The sequence below is a fragment of the Idiotropiscis lumnitzeri genome, chromosome 3 (assembly GCF_059441095.1).
Source record: "Idiotropiscis lumnitzeri isolate Australia: NSW breed Sydney's pygmy pipehorse chromosome 3, RoL_Ilum_1.0, whole genome shotgun sequence".
Classification (NCBI taxonomy): Eukaryota; Metazoa; Chordata; class Actinopteri; order Syngnathiformes; family Syngnathidae; genus Idiotropiscis; species Idiotropiscis lumnitzeri.
In genome coordinates this window covers 6,277,339-6,294,031 of record NC_142393.1, presented here as the reverse complement: position 1 = coordinate 6,294,031, position 16,693 = coordinate 6,277,339, and the positions used below count along the sequence as shown (strand labels likewise).

Sequence of the window (16,693 nt, the reverse complement as noted above, 5' to 3'; positions counted from 1 at the left end):
TGAAGGCACCATCTCATTTTTGTGTAAAAATATGCTAGCGTAAAACAAACGTTAGCATGAATGCATGCTAAAACATATATTAGCATGCATGCTAGTGCATGTTTTTAAAAAAGCAGCGGGAGCAAAATTTTGTTTGGTTGTACTTTATTGATGTATCGTATTTTCCAGACTATAAGCCGCTACTTTTTTCCTAGATTTTGAACCTTGCGGCTGATGCAACGGTGCTGCTTTTCTGTGGATTTTCCTTTCACCAGTAGGGGCGCTCTAGAGTTCAGAAAACACGCTAAATAAATCTCGATTGTTTTTTTTTCTTCTTTTTGGTCTGTTCTGTTTTAATTAGCAAAGTTGTTGCCGTGTTAAAAGGAACTGTTTTAACAATCTGTACATGCAGTAAACACTAAACAACTCATTTTTTTCAACATAAAAAACTGCGGCTTATATACAGGTGTGCCGGGTTTTACACGCCAGGTTCCCTCTCGTCATTGTCTGAGTCAGTCTCCTTGCCGTGCGGCTCCTCAGAAATGATGCCGACTTTTGCGAAAGCTCGAACGTCAGTGCAAGCAGAGACGTTATTTATGGCCTAACTCACCCGGCCCTGCCCCTCCCAGTCTTAGTCAAACTGTATTCGCTTTGTCATCCATCGCAAGTATTGAAAATATAGTTTGTTTGAAATACTGTCCAAAGTCTTCATTTGACTTGCCATTGTGTTTTTCAGCGCTAATGTACGCCAGCATCTTTGGGAATGTATCGGCCATCATCCAGAGGTTGTATTCCAGTACGGCTCGTTATCACCTCCAGATGCTCCGCGTCAAAGAATTCATCCGCTTTCACCAGATCCCAAACCCACTTCGGCAGCGGCTGGAGGAGTATTTTCAGCACGCCTGGTCGTACACCAACGGCATCGACATGAATATGGTATGAGGGCGGGGCATTCTGATCGTTTTAGTGAGCTGGAGTCAATCCTGGCTGATTTGGGGTGAGAGGTGTTGTGTATCCTGTGCTGGTCGCCTCTTAGTCTCCATTTACACACAGATTTGCTCCTTTGGGGAATTCAGAGTCGACGTAATTGAAGAGTCGATATTTGCCTGCATGAATGTTTTGGGAATGCAGGAAATGAATAAAGCAACATTCAAACTTAGAATGTGAGTCACTTGTGCTAATTTCCGTACTAAGTCAACCGCACTAAAGCACGTTTTACTTTAATGAGTAAATAATTAGAATTTGAGATCTGACATCATCCAACAATAATAACGTAGCTAAAGCTGTTGTAACATTTTTTTTTTTTTTATCATTTGTGCCCTGTGATTGTTTGGCGACCAGTCCGGGATGTATTCTGCCTGTCGCTCAAAGTCCGTTGTGATTGGCTCAGATCACCGGAGACCCGAAACAGGATAAATGCCGTCATTTCCCATGAATAATACGCCCCCTGATCCAATACACTCCCCCCAAATCACCCTTAAAAATCTTGTTTTCCTCCGTACCAATTTATAATACCGCCCTCCGATTTGCTCTGGTATCGTTCATCAGATCGATTAATATGAATGAATGAAGGCTAAAAACAAAGCAATAAAGTGTGAACGCTTTTGAATCCTAAAAACAATGTTCTTTTCCCATGACTATAATTAAGATTTTTCAACGCATTATTAAAATTTTAAAAAAATTCCCCAGATCTTGTTTTTGCTCTTTTAGTCACCGTACTAAGAAGTTTTTATTTCTTTCCTTTTAAATGTCTTTAACACTTTTGTTAGTAGCTCCTTCTAAATATTGTTCATTTCACTACCTTGCGTATAAAATGTGCGATATGCTGTAAATAAAGCTGCCCAGGCCTCTAGACTGCCGCTAAATCTGAGACAGTGCACCTCAAATATTCATCTGGCACCAATATTAACTTTGCAAGGTAGTGTGTGTCCGTAAGACGTCCTCTTGTTCCCCTAAAATTTCAAATTAGTTGCAATTGTGCTGATCAATGCAAGTCCGGAGTCCTGAACGGCCTTGCCTGCGGATTTGCTGCACTGCTGGCATTCCCGAGACATGCAGGATCTTGAGAAAAGGCAGTTTAATGACGCCATCTCGTAAAAAAAAAAAATTACACTTGGTGCGATTATGAAAAGCTCACACATATTTTAACAGACAATGAAGACAATGAAGGTCTTATTTAGCTCTTGTGCTGCCAACGCACCAGAAACAGAAAATGAAATGTCCACAACATGGCCCGACAACTTTTTATATTTTATCAATTTAGGACATGAATTTGTAATGTGAGACATTAAATTTCTTGTAGGAATGCAAGTACGACTTTCCTTAACAACCTTGAGATACTGGGAAACATTAAATGTGACAAATTATAATTTTTATCGATCCTTGTACAATACCAAGGAACAATTTAGGATTTTATTTTTCATCATTGTGTGTTAATCACGGGAAATTACGATATTGTACAAAAATGTTTGATGGGTAGGAAGGCGGCGGGGGGGGGTGAACTAAAATGTCTGAAGTCATAAATCATCTCTGTTCTTCTATTTCATTTTTGAGACTCACTGTTAAGGGGAAATATTCTCCGAAAATAACGTCTGACTCCACAAGGCCCACCCATCGAGTGTAAAAAAACAGATCCAAGTCTGTTTTGTGGGGTATTATTTATGTCATAAAATGAGACAGCCCACAGGGCACAAACTAGCGCCGGCCCTGGTTGCCATGGTAACACAAAGCTATACCAGGGCGCTGACGTTGGCTTCTTTCAAGATCTCTTTGAAACGACCTTGCAAAGCATTTTATAGAACATTGTGACACTGGCGTTATTATTTTTTTTTTTGGGCTTGCATAATAAATCCCCGAACAGTTTTTCTCTTACTGCATTTCTGTTTTCTCCCCATAAATCATGTTCATCTCAATCCTGTTGATAGTACTTATTTAAGTTTGTCTTTTTTCATGTCTGCCTCATGCCAAATGGAATGAATGGACCACTCCGGTAAGAGCAGGAGGTACATGTGTACAATTTGTTCATTGTTAATTGGGGCGGCAGGGCTCAGGTGGTCGAGTGGTCATCTCCCAACCCGAAGGTTGTGGTTTTGATCCTCAACCCTTGTGACTATGCCGTAGTGTCCTTGAGCAAGATATTGAAACCCCCTGTTGCTCCTGATGCTGTACCATCAATAGGTAAAAAATAATAAAAAAAAAATAATATATATATACAAGTGAAAGTCCGTTTGCATAATATTCAACAATGTGGCTTTTAGTAATTTGTTTAATGTTCATAGAAAGCTTCAGCTGATAAGTAATAGAGTAACGGCCGGAGCAATGATGAATTCAGTTTTTCATTGAGGTAACTCAGCTCAGTATTATGATTAAAAAAAAAAAAAGATAGTCCTCACAAAGCTGAGGAAGTCTGGCGAAATGACTTTTATTTCTAATTGTTTAAAGGGGAAGTGAATCCAAACAAGAAGAATATGTTCGATCCAGTCGCACTCGTCAAAACACGGCATATGAGAAAAGCACGAAAAGCAAAATAAATCAAATATAGTTTACAGTTTCTCTGTCATCGGAGTTCTGTCTTGTGACCGGAACATTGGTGCAGTTTCAAGTAAAAAGCAAAAGAAAGCAAGCGGCAATTGTTTATTTATTTATTTATTTGTTTTTTTTTTTCCCAGTCCCTCACTCGCTCTCACCACAAACATCTGCTTTTTAGGTCCTGAAGGGATTCCCCGAGTGCCTCCAGGCTGATATCTGCCTTCACCTCAACAAGACCCTTCTGCAGGGCTGCAAAGCCTTCCGCGGTGCCACCAAAGGTTGCCTCCGAGCGCTGGCCATGAGGTTCAAGACCACGCACGCACCCCCCGGAGACACGTTGGTCCACGGCGGGGACGTGCTCAGCATGCTATATTTCGTCACGCGTGGCTCCATCGAAATCCTCAAAGACGATGTCGTCGTAGCCATCTTGGGTGAGTCCCAAGCGATTAGACTGAAACATTTTTTTTTTTATCATCTGCTCAAAACACAAAATTGAAATTGAAAAGACACGTTTAATATGAATAAATGTTTTATTTCTCCACTTTGCTTTTAAATGTCTTATCTAGACAGCAGTCCAACAGATTTTAAGGATCTGGTTTGCATGAATTGAATAAATGAAGACTGTTTATTTGAACATGACGAAAGAAAAAAAATGTCCACGCATGTCGCCCGCAGGCAAGAACGATATCTTTGGCGAAATGATCCACCCGTACGCCAAGCCGGGAAAATCGTGCGCTGATGTGCGGGTGCTGAGCTACTGCGATCTGCACACTATCCAGCGGGGGGAGCTCTTGGAGGTTCTGGACATGTATCCAGAATTTGCAGACCACTTCATGACCAACCTGGAGCTGACCTTTGACCTCTGCGATGAGAATGCCAAGGTATGGGTTTCATTTGCAAAGCGCAGGTTGCCACGGTTCAGTTATATTGAAATTTTTCGTGCAATACGTTAAATCTTGAGCAACCGTTTTTCGTTGATGCGCACATATGCGACCAATAAAATTGCTTTTAAAAAAAAAATTAAATTCCTGAATAATGTTTTTTGCTGACAAACTTCTGCTTCACATTTCAGCCCATTTATCAGGGATGTTGTCAAAGTCCGGAGAAATATCAACATTGATTTTGCAAGACAAATCTAAAAATTTCAGGCTGTGAGCCACTGTACTACTCATAAAAACAAAAAAAAGAATTTAAAAAAAAGTTGGTCAGGAGCCTGTCGTTTGAAGCCCTAAACCAAGTTTGGAACACTCATGTCAAACCCAAAACCTAAATTGGAACCCTAATTTTAAACCTAATTTAAAAGGCTAAACATCGTTTGAAACGTTAATTTGAAACCCTAACCTTATCTTGAAACCCTAATTCATGTTTAAAACACTCATTTATTTTTCTAATCCAAGTTTGAAGCACTAAGTTCAAACCCTAATTCAAGTTTGAAACCTTAACCATAATTTTAAACCCTAATTTGAAACCCTACTTCCAGTTTGAAAAACCTGGTTTCTGTCAGGTTTAAATGCCCATTTTGGGAGGGCTTACTGAAATAATTTACTAAATGTAACGGCCGAAATAAAACGCTAGCTGGATGGCCAGGAGGAACCAGACACCGTTGTTCATTTTCACCGCCGGCGGGGGAAAAGAGTGGGACAGAGAGGCCGCGAGCAAGTTGCTCGCGGCCGCCCCATGCAACTCCTCTCTCCCTCTTCTCACCGGCTCGGCTTTTATTAGTTTGACTCAAGAATCACATGAAATTAGAATACAATGAAGGTCTGTTTAGCCTAAACTAAATCACCAGAATACAGGAGATTAATTAACAATGGTGGTCTGTTTTAGACTAAACTAATCAACAGAAGACAGAAAACATCAATAACTAATCATCAGTAACTCTAGCAGGCAGAGAATCACAACTCACAGTGTAAAGGTCAATTTAACTATACACATCATCAGGATACAGTGTCTGTGTGCGTGTGTGCTAAAATAACAAGTAAGTGTCTATGTGTGTGTGTTTAAACATGAATGAGTGTATAAAAACATGATTATAAATACACAAACTGATTAACTATCCTCAGCCCATCTTACATTTCCCCCCTGTTGTGGATTTAAAAATCATGGCCTTATGGCTTTAAGACAGATCATCATAGTGAAATCATACAACAGTGATCAGTGGATGGGCGAAAACCTCTCATTAGGGAAAAATTCCCCTCTGCACAAAACGAGAACCTCATGGTCTGATGACCACTCGGGAATAAAACATAAATAAACATTTCAATATACCTAGTGAAAAATAATAAAATTGTCTCCACGCAGAGCTTGTCCCTGGGGTGACTTGATGAAGGCCCCTTGCCTTGTTGTAAGAGGAGACAGCTGTCTTTGCCTCTCGGATCTTCATGTATGGTGTGTGTGTGCGCACGTGTAGGGGGCAGGTGTAAAAGGTCCATGTGTTTTTACGTTTCAGTGTCCAGTTCGAGTTCGTCATTGTCCAGTTCGAATTCGTCATTCTCAACATCAATCAGGTTGTAATGGTACATTTGGGCAACAAACATGCGATTAACCATCCTCTTTGTCATAAAAATAATGCAACATGAACATACTACACATAACAAAATGAAAACTATAATTATCGCGATAAATCGTGTCTTTCAAATTCTTCATAGTGATCATAACATCAATAATTGTTTCATTTTTATCAAAAAATTTAAATGCAATAATGTTCTCCAATCAAGGCTGAAATTTTGTTATGTACGTCATTAATTTCCAAACATTATCTAATCCTTTTGTTCTGTGGCTCCAACATTCGTATCTGTGGCTGGTTGTGTGGTTCTGATGTGCGTGTGGTCCGAGATTGTGACTCAGGTGGGCTCCTTTTCGAGGGATTCGCGTTGCTAGGCCTTTCAGCTTGCACTGCGACTGGTGGATCCAGTCACCACGCCCCGCGACCTTTGCTGCCGCCGGGGTCACTGCCATCATCTGGCGAGGGCCATCTCAGCATTCACTTGTCCCAACGAAGTCGTTTCAACACCTTGAAGAAGATTTGGTCTCCCACACGGACGTGATTTCTCTGTGGATCAGAACACACTGACCAGTAATTGTGTCTTTGCATCTTTGTCAGTCAAACATGTCTTTCATGTGGACTGAGACCGATGTGCCAGTCGCTGGTGGTTCTGATGAACCTGAGAGTCTATGTGTGAAGCCATATAGGATTTCAAAAGGGGATAGTGTCCTTCCTTCGGCTGGCACTATCCTCATTGCTGTGATTGAAAAATAGTCTGGCCATTGTCTTTTTTTTTTTTCCTTGATAAGTCTGGCCTTAATAGTTCCATTAGTTCCATTAGTGTCCCATTTCGTTACAACATCATTCACAAAATGCATCATTTTCACTTCAAATCACTTCTTGAAAGTCCAAATGTCAGGATAATTTGATTACACAACACTTTTTCCAACTGTTTTAGCATCATCATATCTTGTTGGAAACAACTTAACCCATTTTGAAAACATTAATTACAACCAAACAACATTGCATCTCAAACAAATAACACTTTGTCTAAAAAAAGGTATTTTGTTGAAAAGTCTGTATGTGGGAACAATTTCATGTCATACTTCCCCTCTGTTGACACACGACTATCTGCTCATGTGTCAAACATCTCATTCCTCTAATCAATGAATTAGGCAGCCAGGATTTGCCATCTGCCAATTTGCTCATCCTGTCCTCAGCAATGTTTGCACCTTTGTTCCCCCAATGTGTGCATTCAATTAGTGGTGTATTTTTCCTGGCGTGATATCAAATTGTCAAGTTGACTTGCTGTGAGTGTGTGTGTGGGGGTGTGTGTGTGTGTGTGTTCATTTTCCTTTATAGTAATGCAGTGCCGACTTTGAGGTCATGCTTTGGGCTGCAGCCTTCGCTGCATTGTCAGCGAGGCAGTTTCCAATTGTAATTGGGTCATTTCATTAAGTAAGTTTTGCTTTTCAAATAACCATTTAGGCATGTTTTATGCACCACATTTCGTATCTTGTTGTGGTTTTAAAGCCCTTGTCTGCCCAATGTCGACAGAACACATGAACATTCATCTTGACTGTCAGTTCACATTGTAACCATACAACCCATACAAGATGGGAAACCCTAAATTTTAATTAGCTCACACCTGCTACGCTCTTCCTGCTTATCCTAACAATTTCTCTCTTACAAATGATCTGTTTTGTGACCTTAGTTCTCAAACGCTTCTACTCCTCACCAGTCCGGAATGTGCACCTCATTTCTTTCTTAACAGTCTGGAATGTGCACCTGGTTTTTGTGTCTTACACGCCTGAATCAGTGCAAAACATCATGCTGCTTGTCTTGAACATACAGAATTTAGCATCCCTTGAAACAAAATTTCCATTTGCAATCCCCAAAACAAAAAATGTTCCTCCAGTCGGGAGAAAAATGTCCTTAAAAAAAAAAAAAAAGTGTCCATAAGGTCAAGTCGCGGTTTGGTGATAATTTGGAGTGGCTTCCACAGTCGTGTGGCGCCTTCTACTGGTGCGGGAAAAGTGACGCTTGGCTGAAACGCACCGCACCTTATCAGTGTAATGTGTCCCTGTGACAATTAGGTCGCCGTGCAATGTGAATGTGGTGGACAAGAATGTAATTTTTTAATTCCTGAAGCAGCAGTCAAGACTGCTTGAACACACTCTGATGTGGCTCTTACCACGGGATCAAATTATTGTGACTAATATGCAAATGGATTCACTTTCCTGTGTTTCTGCAGCAACACAAGTCCATGAAGCCATTTTTTTTGCAGTCACTGTTTGCTCAATGCTCATAGTAATTTGGTAGTGCGTTAAGATGCTTTGTCGATAGAATCTCCTTTTTGGTCTCATGTTCCCTCGAACATTATGTTTCCTTCACACTACACATGACCTACAAAATTTTTTTAAAAAGGTTTGTTGTCCTAGCTGTACTATGGATATCAATCCCCCCTGTTGAGACATGGGAATTTCCATGACTCAATTTAGCAGTTAAATATCAAGTTGGTAGTGCTAACACATCGTAATCAATGAGTTCATGCTTGACAAGTTCAAAAGCTTTGTCAGCCTCAAGTGTTCAAACAAGTATTCTCTTCTTGCAAATATCATTGGCTTATCATAAATGATGTCCAGCAATGGTCGTGTGATTTCTGAGTAATTTGCAAATCATGAATTAAACACCTATAAAAACATCATTAACTTCTCTGTTATTGGTTTTAATGCTCTGGCAATGTTTTTCCTTTTTGTTTATCACCGATAATGCGCCCTTTTAAAGTTTTGACGTCTGTTTGAATTCGCCCTTGCTTATTAATTCTGATATTAAAGTCCAATTGTATCAGTGTATCACAGCCTAATAAGTAAAACGCATATTGATGTAGAACTCCTTCTACACACTCTTTTTATGTTTGTTTTTTATGTCACGTGATCCTCCGTTGCTACCACAACTCGTCCTGAAACAGGACTTTCTGCTTTCTCCTTTTTTCTTCCTTTTGCTCAACACGTTCATGCTCTTTGTGCATAATTTAGGATTTTCTTTTCCATTTTACAAGTTGGCCAATTTAAATTAGGTTGTTTTATTTGAAAAGCCTGTATTTTTTCTCATTCCTGTTTCTTTGTCTTTCCTTTGGAGTAGTTTATGGGGCATTTCTTGGAGGTCTTCAGTACTCGATTGTGGTCCTGTGGTTATTAGGTCCAAGCTGTAGAAGGTGAAAGGGCCTCCTTTTCCTTCCAAGATCATCATTTGTTTGACTTCCTGTCCTCGTTTCATCACTGTAATTTTTTCTCCTTCTACAGTGAGAACGAGCTGGAGGGTTTTGATTAAGTCTCTTCCCAAAAGGTTGGATGGACATTCTGGAACTACGACTAACCTCTTGCCTCGATATAAACTTCCATCTTCATCTTCTATTGTGAGGGGTTTGGTATAAAACCGTTGCGCTGCCTTTCCTCCTACTCCTATCACCATGACAGCTTTATTTGACAGTTTGGTCCCTGCAGGTAGGGCCTTGATTACTGAACTTTCTGCTCCAGAGTCAACTATAAATTGTTTTGTTGTTTTCTTTGGGCCTAATTGTAGTGTTCTCATTGGTGGGTCCACTGTAGAGGCCATTCCAAACAAAACAGATAAATCTAGAACGACCAGTGGCGATTCTAAGGTTACTTCTTCTTCATCTTCGCTATTGCTGAGCGGCCTCTGCTCAGGTTGTTCTTCGCCCTGTGGCTGGTAACTTACTAGTCACATGTTACCGGTATAGTCTTCCTCTGGTGTGGTCTTCCTGAATGTTTGACGGCAATTTCTGGCAAAGTGTCCTAATTTGCCACATTTGTAGCAGCTATCATCTCTATTAGAAAACCGTCCTCGACCTTGTCCCCTGGCGCCAGAATATCTGCCGCGCTTTCGTCCTCGTCCTCTGTCCCCTTGACCTTGATAGTAGATGGGGGCGGAGGCCGCTGTGGAAAGGCCTTCCATCACGGCAGCCAAAGTGGTTGATGTGTTTCGCTCCTCCTTTTTCTTCTGGATTTCCTCGGCATGGGAGGCATATTCGATGAGCGTGTCAAGGTTTGCAGTTCGCCACCCAACGTGGTGTTTGCAGATGAAGTCTCTGGTGGATTCGTGGATACCATCTAGGAAGGCCGACTCCAAGAGGATTTGGTATGGGCTGTTGTCTGCATTGTCTTCCTGTAGGCCGCAATAGAGCCTGTAAACTCCAGATAACCTTTCCAAATACCGGCGGGCAGATTCCATGTCTTCTTGGTGACATTGTCTGATCTTTGTGTTGTCTGGTTGCTTCTTGAAGTTTTTCTTGCTTCATCAAACATGGCGCGGATTGCGTTTGCGAGCTCGGGAGCTCCAGGCGGGAGAGGCTGGCCTGTGACATCGTAAGGGTTGAAGGCACCTCTGATTCTGCCATATCTATACCCTAAGATCATTCTCATGCATGTTTCAAATTCTTTTCCATTCAGGTGGTAGCTATTCATTAGGTCGTGCATATTCTCAATCCATTTCTCCACATCCGCTTCGATTGGTGGGATTGATTGGCAGGCCGCCTTGCATTCATCTTGGGTCCAGGGCCTGTAGACCATGATGGTAGGTTCATGTGGGTGGCCATTTGCATCATTAGTCCCAAAAGCTGGGTTGGCTACGGCCACCATCGGGTAGGCCTCTACACTGGGTAGCGATGGGTAGAGGTTCGTGGCTTGAAAGACTTATGCTCTTTCAGGGTTATTGAGTGATTTTTCCATCGGCTGTGCTTGTGCTCCCTTTTTCTTTTGCTCCCTTGTTCCAGCCGCGGAGGGTCGCTGTGTGGAATCGAATGAGGCAGGAGGGGCCGTGTGTGAGGAGCGGGAAGTGACATTTTTCTCCTCGCTCTCCAGGGGCGGCATCTCAACGTCACTTGGCTCCGTCTCTGGGGCTGTGGCCGCCTGTCTTCCTGCTTGTGCGGCAGTGTGGGTTCGCTCATTGAACAGTGCACTTCCTCTCTTGCCTCTGACTCCGGTCTCGTCATCTTACCTTTTCTTCATCTGATAAACTTTTTAAACCAGCCTAGGCGTCTGGGTTCAATTTTTTATTTTTCAGAAAACGCACATCAGGCCTTTCTTTTAAGCCTATCCCGTTGTATAAATTGTTTAATTTCAAATTTAAATGAATTCATCTCCTCAAATCATCTTCTTTATTAATTTCTTTTGTAAATTTGGGAATTATTTTTCTCAATAAGATCTCGTCACTCATAAGTAGCCTTTTGTTGGTTACTAATTATTAATTCCATTTTATCTTTACTTCATCAATCCTTCTAACACAATTCCAACCACTTTTATCACTCTCCCTGACATTTAGACACACAGACAGACACACAGACATATACACGGGCCCACAAAACGACACACATAGTTCTCAACACTGAACAACTACAAACAACAATAACATGTCAGTAATAACAGCAACACAATCCATCTTTATCTATGGCCCATAATAAGTCCTTCAATTGAACTACTATGTCTCTATTGACCTCTTATTTATGCCAATGGATCCCATATCCACTATTTATTCAATTGAATATTTCCTAAATTTATTTATGCGCAAATTTCTCTATCTCTTTAGAGTTATTCTTTGTCTTGTCTATGGTTAGTAATTTTGGCGGTACTGTATAGTACTTTTATGAGTTTTTAACTAACCTCCGAATTTATATAAAATTTATTTAATTTTCCATTTAACCCAAATTTTTATTTTATTTTATTAAGATCCTATTTTTTTCACATGCGTCCAATCCTTACACTGCAGCATATTCCTGGGTTTTATTTTACTACCTAGTATCCCCATTTTAGAAAATTTGGTCCAGTTTGTCAACACCTAGGGCGTTCTAAAAACTGGTTTCTCATCAGTAGGACAGCAACTCAAATTTTCTGTTTATAACACTTACTGTATTACATGGGATAAAATACCAAATGGTATTTCTAATCCCCAATCACACCATTCACTCACTTTGCATAGTTTTTCGCAAACATTCACAAGCAAAATTATCATTCCACGTCTGACTTTCTTTCTCTGCAAATTCTTTTCTCACTACTTTGCTTACAACTCTTTTTCTACCTTTTGATCCATCTTTGATTGTATGACGTTTGTTACTTTCACTCACCTCACACACACACGCTTTTCGTTCTCACACACACACAGCTGCGCAGCGCCACAATTCACGCACACACGTCTCAGTCAAACAAGCAGTCTGCTTACCAAAATAAAAATTCAAATAAAAACCACCGAAAATAATGCCTTATTATTCCCTAAATTTCAATGTGAAATTGTGAGTAGACCTCTAAGTCGTCGATAATTTCTCTATTTATCGACACCGAGGAACTTTTAATCGATGCTACCGTGATGTCGGTTTGAACGAGTTACGACCTAATTTCTTCTTTTTGTAACTCCCTAAACAACACGATCGTGGTTTAGACGTACCTCAGAACGTTCTTTTATACTACCGTGCCCTCCGTAGGGGAGATCCAGCCTCCCGAGAAGTCCAGCTTCCCTTCAGCGCGATGAGTTATGGCCTAATTATTTTTCTATAACTCCTTAGACGAGCACGATCCAGTTTATTTTCTTTTCGACCGAACTACTGCAAAACGGCCGGCGCGCGCTTCCTTACTCACAAAAATCACCCCTTACGAATTCCTTATTATTTTAAATTTTAAAATGGTGGCACAAAATAATTTGAAAACAATACCTGGTTGCTCCTGGGTCAGCCTTGTCCGATCGGCAACCGGCATCCGGGCGGTGCGCCGTCGCAGGAACTTGGATGCCTCGCTTTCTCAATGTTGAAGCGCTGACGTCAGATTCTATGGCGTCCAAGGATCCGAGACGACGCCCGTCCGAGTGCGGTTGCCCGCATTCTCCACCAAATAAATGTCAGGTTTAAATGCCCATTTTGGGAGGGCTTACTGAAATAATTTACTAAATGTAACGGCCGAAATAAAACGCTAGCTGGATGGCCAGGAGGAACCAGACACCGTTGTTCATTTTCACCGCCGGCGGGGGAAAAGAGTGGGACAGAGAGGCCGCGAGCAAGTTGCTCGCGGCCGCCCCATGCAACTCCTCTCTCCCTCTTCTCACCGGCTCGGCTTTTATTAGTTTGACTCAAGAATCACATGAAATTAGAATACAATGAAGGTCTGTTTAGCCTAAACTAAATCACCAGAATACAGGAGATTAATTAACAATGGTGGTCTGTTTTAGACTAAACTAATCAACAGAAGACAGAAAACATCAATAACTAATCATCAGTAACTCTAGCAGGCAGAGAATCACAACTCACAGTGTAAAGGTCAATTTAACTATACACATCATCAGGATACAGTGTCTGTGTGCGTGTGTGCTAAAATAACAAGTAAGTGTCTATGTGTGTGTGTTTAAACATGAATGAGTGTATAAAAACATGATTATAAATACACAAACTGATTAACTATCCTCAGCCCATCTTACAGTTTCAAACACTAAGCCTTATTTGAAACTCCAACCCTAGATTGAGGCCCTAATTTAAAACCCAACCCGAGTATGAAAGTCAAATTTGCAACCCTAACCCAAGGTTCAATCATCATTTCAAAACCATAATTTGAAACGGTGACCGAAGTTTAAAACAATAATTCTAAACCCTAACCCTAGTTTTAAACCCTCATTTGAAACCCTAACCCTAGTTTGAAACTTTACTTCTAAACCCTACCCCTAGATTGAAAGCCTAATTTGAAACCTTATCCTATTTTCACACCCTACTTCTAAACCCTACTTTTAACCCTACTTTAAAACCCTAACACCAGTTGGAAACTCTACTTCTAAACCCTAACCCTAGTTTGAAACCATACTTTCAAACCCTAACCCTACTTTGAAATATTTTTTGGAATCCTTACCCCTAGGTTCAAACTTTACGTTGAAACCCTAACCCTAGTTTGAAACCCTACTTCTAAGTCCTAACCCTTGTTTGAGATTCCAACCAAGAACCAGGTTCAATCACAACTTTAAAACCCTAACCCTAATTTGAAACCCTACTCCTCAACCTCGTTGGAAACCCAAATGTTATGCCCCAATCCTAGTTTAAAACCCTTAGTCCAGTTGGAAACCTTAACAAACTCTAACCCAAGTTTGAACCCCTAACACTAATTTCACAACCTCGTTTTAATTCCCAATCCCAGTTTCAAACCATTACAGTATTTTGAAACCCTAATTTGAAAAGCCTCACCCTCTTATTCTAATTTTAAATCGGTGCAACCAAATCATGTCCACCACTATTTGATTAATATGACATGACAATCAAGATGCCACAGACAGGCCGAGTCTGTTTATAATCCGTTCTGTCACTTTTTTCATCCCAAAGCAACAGAGGCCAACATTCCAACACTTGTCAAGTCAAACAGCACATTTGATGCTTCCTTGTTATCAGCAGCATTTTTGTTCTCCCTTTTAACAGACACCCTACCTGCAAGACATCGATTCCTGCGTGGAGCCTCGAATCACTGGACGGAGGAGGAAATCTTCCACTGGTATGCTCAAGCTACCATTTTTTTTCCCTTTTTAAAAAAAAAAAAAAAAAGCACCATATCTGTTTGGTCTGAAGGTAAAATCAAAAAACAAAAAACTCAATTTGTTGTAGATCATTCACTCAACTAGCGCCATCTCTTGTCCTGACTCTTCTGATGACTTGACAAACTCCAGATTTTTTTTTTCTAGGCCCTCCACAAAAGGAACCTGGGCCAACATTCTGCGACTCCACGCTGGAGCAAATTATCCGCACCTCCTCTTCCACCTCCACCTCCTCCTCCTCCTCCTCTTCTTCCACCGCAGCCAAGGAGCGGCAAGATTCTGCCATGGAAGCCGATAAGCACAGAGAGGAGGTGGTGGAGAAGGAAAACAAAGAGAAGCCGCGGAGTTCCAGCGCATTGGCCTACGCGGCGGTCACGGAGCAGCGCCTCTCTGCCGCTGGACTCGGCGCTTCTGGTCATGACGCACACGTCCATGCAAAAGGTGACAACGCTGCTTGATACAACGTTTCAAGTGGGCTATGCCATCTCCCTCTAGTGGCAGACGAATGAATCACTGCAAAAGTACAGTTCAGTTGTATTTCATTTTTATTTAATTTTTTTTACATTTGCGTTTATATATATATAATTTTCAAATCAATTCCTTTTATTATTCTGACTTCAGTGTCATATATATTATATCTCGACTTAATTAATCCTTATAAAAAATAACGTGTTTTCTGATAATGGTACAATTTAAGGAATAAAACAACCTTTGTACTTTTTGATATTTTTTTTTATACTGGATTTTAATGTTGATTATGATGAGGGTCTTGGCAAACTAAATGGGTTTTTTTTAAGGTGGTACTTGGTGTAAAAAGTTGAGTAACATACCTAAATAAAAATAAATAAATGCTTGAGGCCCTTACCCTAAATTATAGATGCACATATTTAAATATTATCAGACAGACACTGCACTTTAAACATTACGAGAGTTTCATTATTTTAATTTAATTTTTTTAACGTGAGCACTTGTTTGTGGGTCTGTTCATGTATAATTCTTGATATCTTGTGGACACAAACACAACAGCACATCTTGTTCTCTAGCGGTTCCACTGCAACAAGGTCAAAATCAATTCAACTGTTACCATGGTGACCGTGACGGTTTCCAACAGAGCTCCTCGAAGACCAGTGGACACACGCGGGCTCCCGTGTCGAGGGCAAGGAGTCACCCTGGGGTCAGGCGACGCCACTTGGGGAAGATGATGCCGATACTGACCTGAGCTATGTAGAAGTGGAGCAGCGGCTGGACAGACTGCAGCAGCACCTCAACAGGTGAGGGAGGGAAACGAATGTCTACGAGTGCCCGGTGGGATACGATCTCCAGTTCTGTTCTGTTTTGACTGCAGGCTGGAGTCCCAGATGACGGCCGACATCCAAGCCATCCTCCAGCTCCTCCAGAGGCAAACTTCCGCCTTCCCGCCTGCCTACAGCACCGTCCAGGCCGGAGTTCCAGAGACGGACCATCAAGGTGCAGCCGGAGTCGCACATCCAGACGACTCCCACTCTCAGTGCTACTCCACGTCCACTTCTGGTAGACTAGACAAGTGTTCTCATAGTGTTTGGGTCCCGGGAACCCTCACGGAGAATATTTTTCCGATAAACGCTGTACAACTTGAAAATAAATAATAAAATTCAAAATAAAATACTGAGATAATGAACAAGTGTCTGAAGGAATTGCTGGCAAGTACTGGCTGTTTGGGTTTAAAAACACGTGAAATCTCCAAAATGCTTGTGGGACTATGTTTAATCGAATGAAGTCAAGGTTGATTTTTTTTTTTTGGTCATACCTCCTCCGGATATGTTTCGTAAAAACACAATACTGCTCATCATCGAAAGTACTGCGTCATGGTTTGGGGCTGCATTTATTCAGTTCATACAAAACCTTTAGGCTATTGATAGAAAGCAAAAAATGTCAAGCCTACTTGAACTTGTCAACTTTATAAGGGGTTAATCAGAGGCTCTTTAAATGGTTTGTGCTGACTCCAATTTAGCAAACTTGAGTGTCATTTGATTCTTCTGACCACAGTCGCATCCCCTCGTAAGAGGGTGTGCACACTTATGCAAGCAAGTTTATTTTTGCCGTTCCCATCGTTTTTTGTTTTTTTTTAAATAAAATTTCACTTGAACAGGG

General features: G+C 41.1%; 1 protein-coding gene across 4 annotated transcripts in view; it reads left to right on the top strand.

Annotated features, from left to right (window-relative positions):
* The window catches only part of LOC148339631 (voltage-gated inwardly rectifying potassium channel KCNH7-like), a 32,776-nt gene that overhangs the window by 13,415 nt on the left and 2,668 nt on the right, over window positions 1–16,693 (top strand). For 2 of the 4 annotated variants that reach the window (XM_088291919.1, XM_088291917.1), the window contains 7 exons: window positions 716–915; window positions 3,686–3,938; window positions 4,183–4,388; window positions 14,451–14,523; window positions 14,711–15,004; window positions 15,675–15,834; window positions 15,909–16,093. In XM_088291919.1, coding sequence (XP_088148045.1) covers window positions 716–915; window positions 3,686–3,938; window positions 4,183–4,388; window positions 14,451–14,523; window positions 14,711–15,004; window positions 15,675–15,834; window positions 15,909–16,093 — 1,371 coding nt within the window. Of the gene's footprint in view, window positions 1–715; window positions 917–3,683; window positions 3,939–4,182; window positions 4,389–14,450; window positions 14,524–14,710; window positions 15,005–15,674; window positions 15,835–15,908; window positions 16,094–16,693 lie in introns of all 4 variants that reach the window. The other 2 variants (XM_088291918.1, XM_088291920.1) reach the window with 2 other exon arrangements.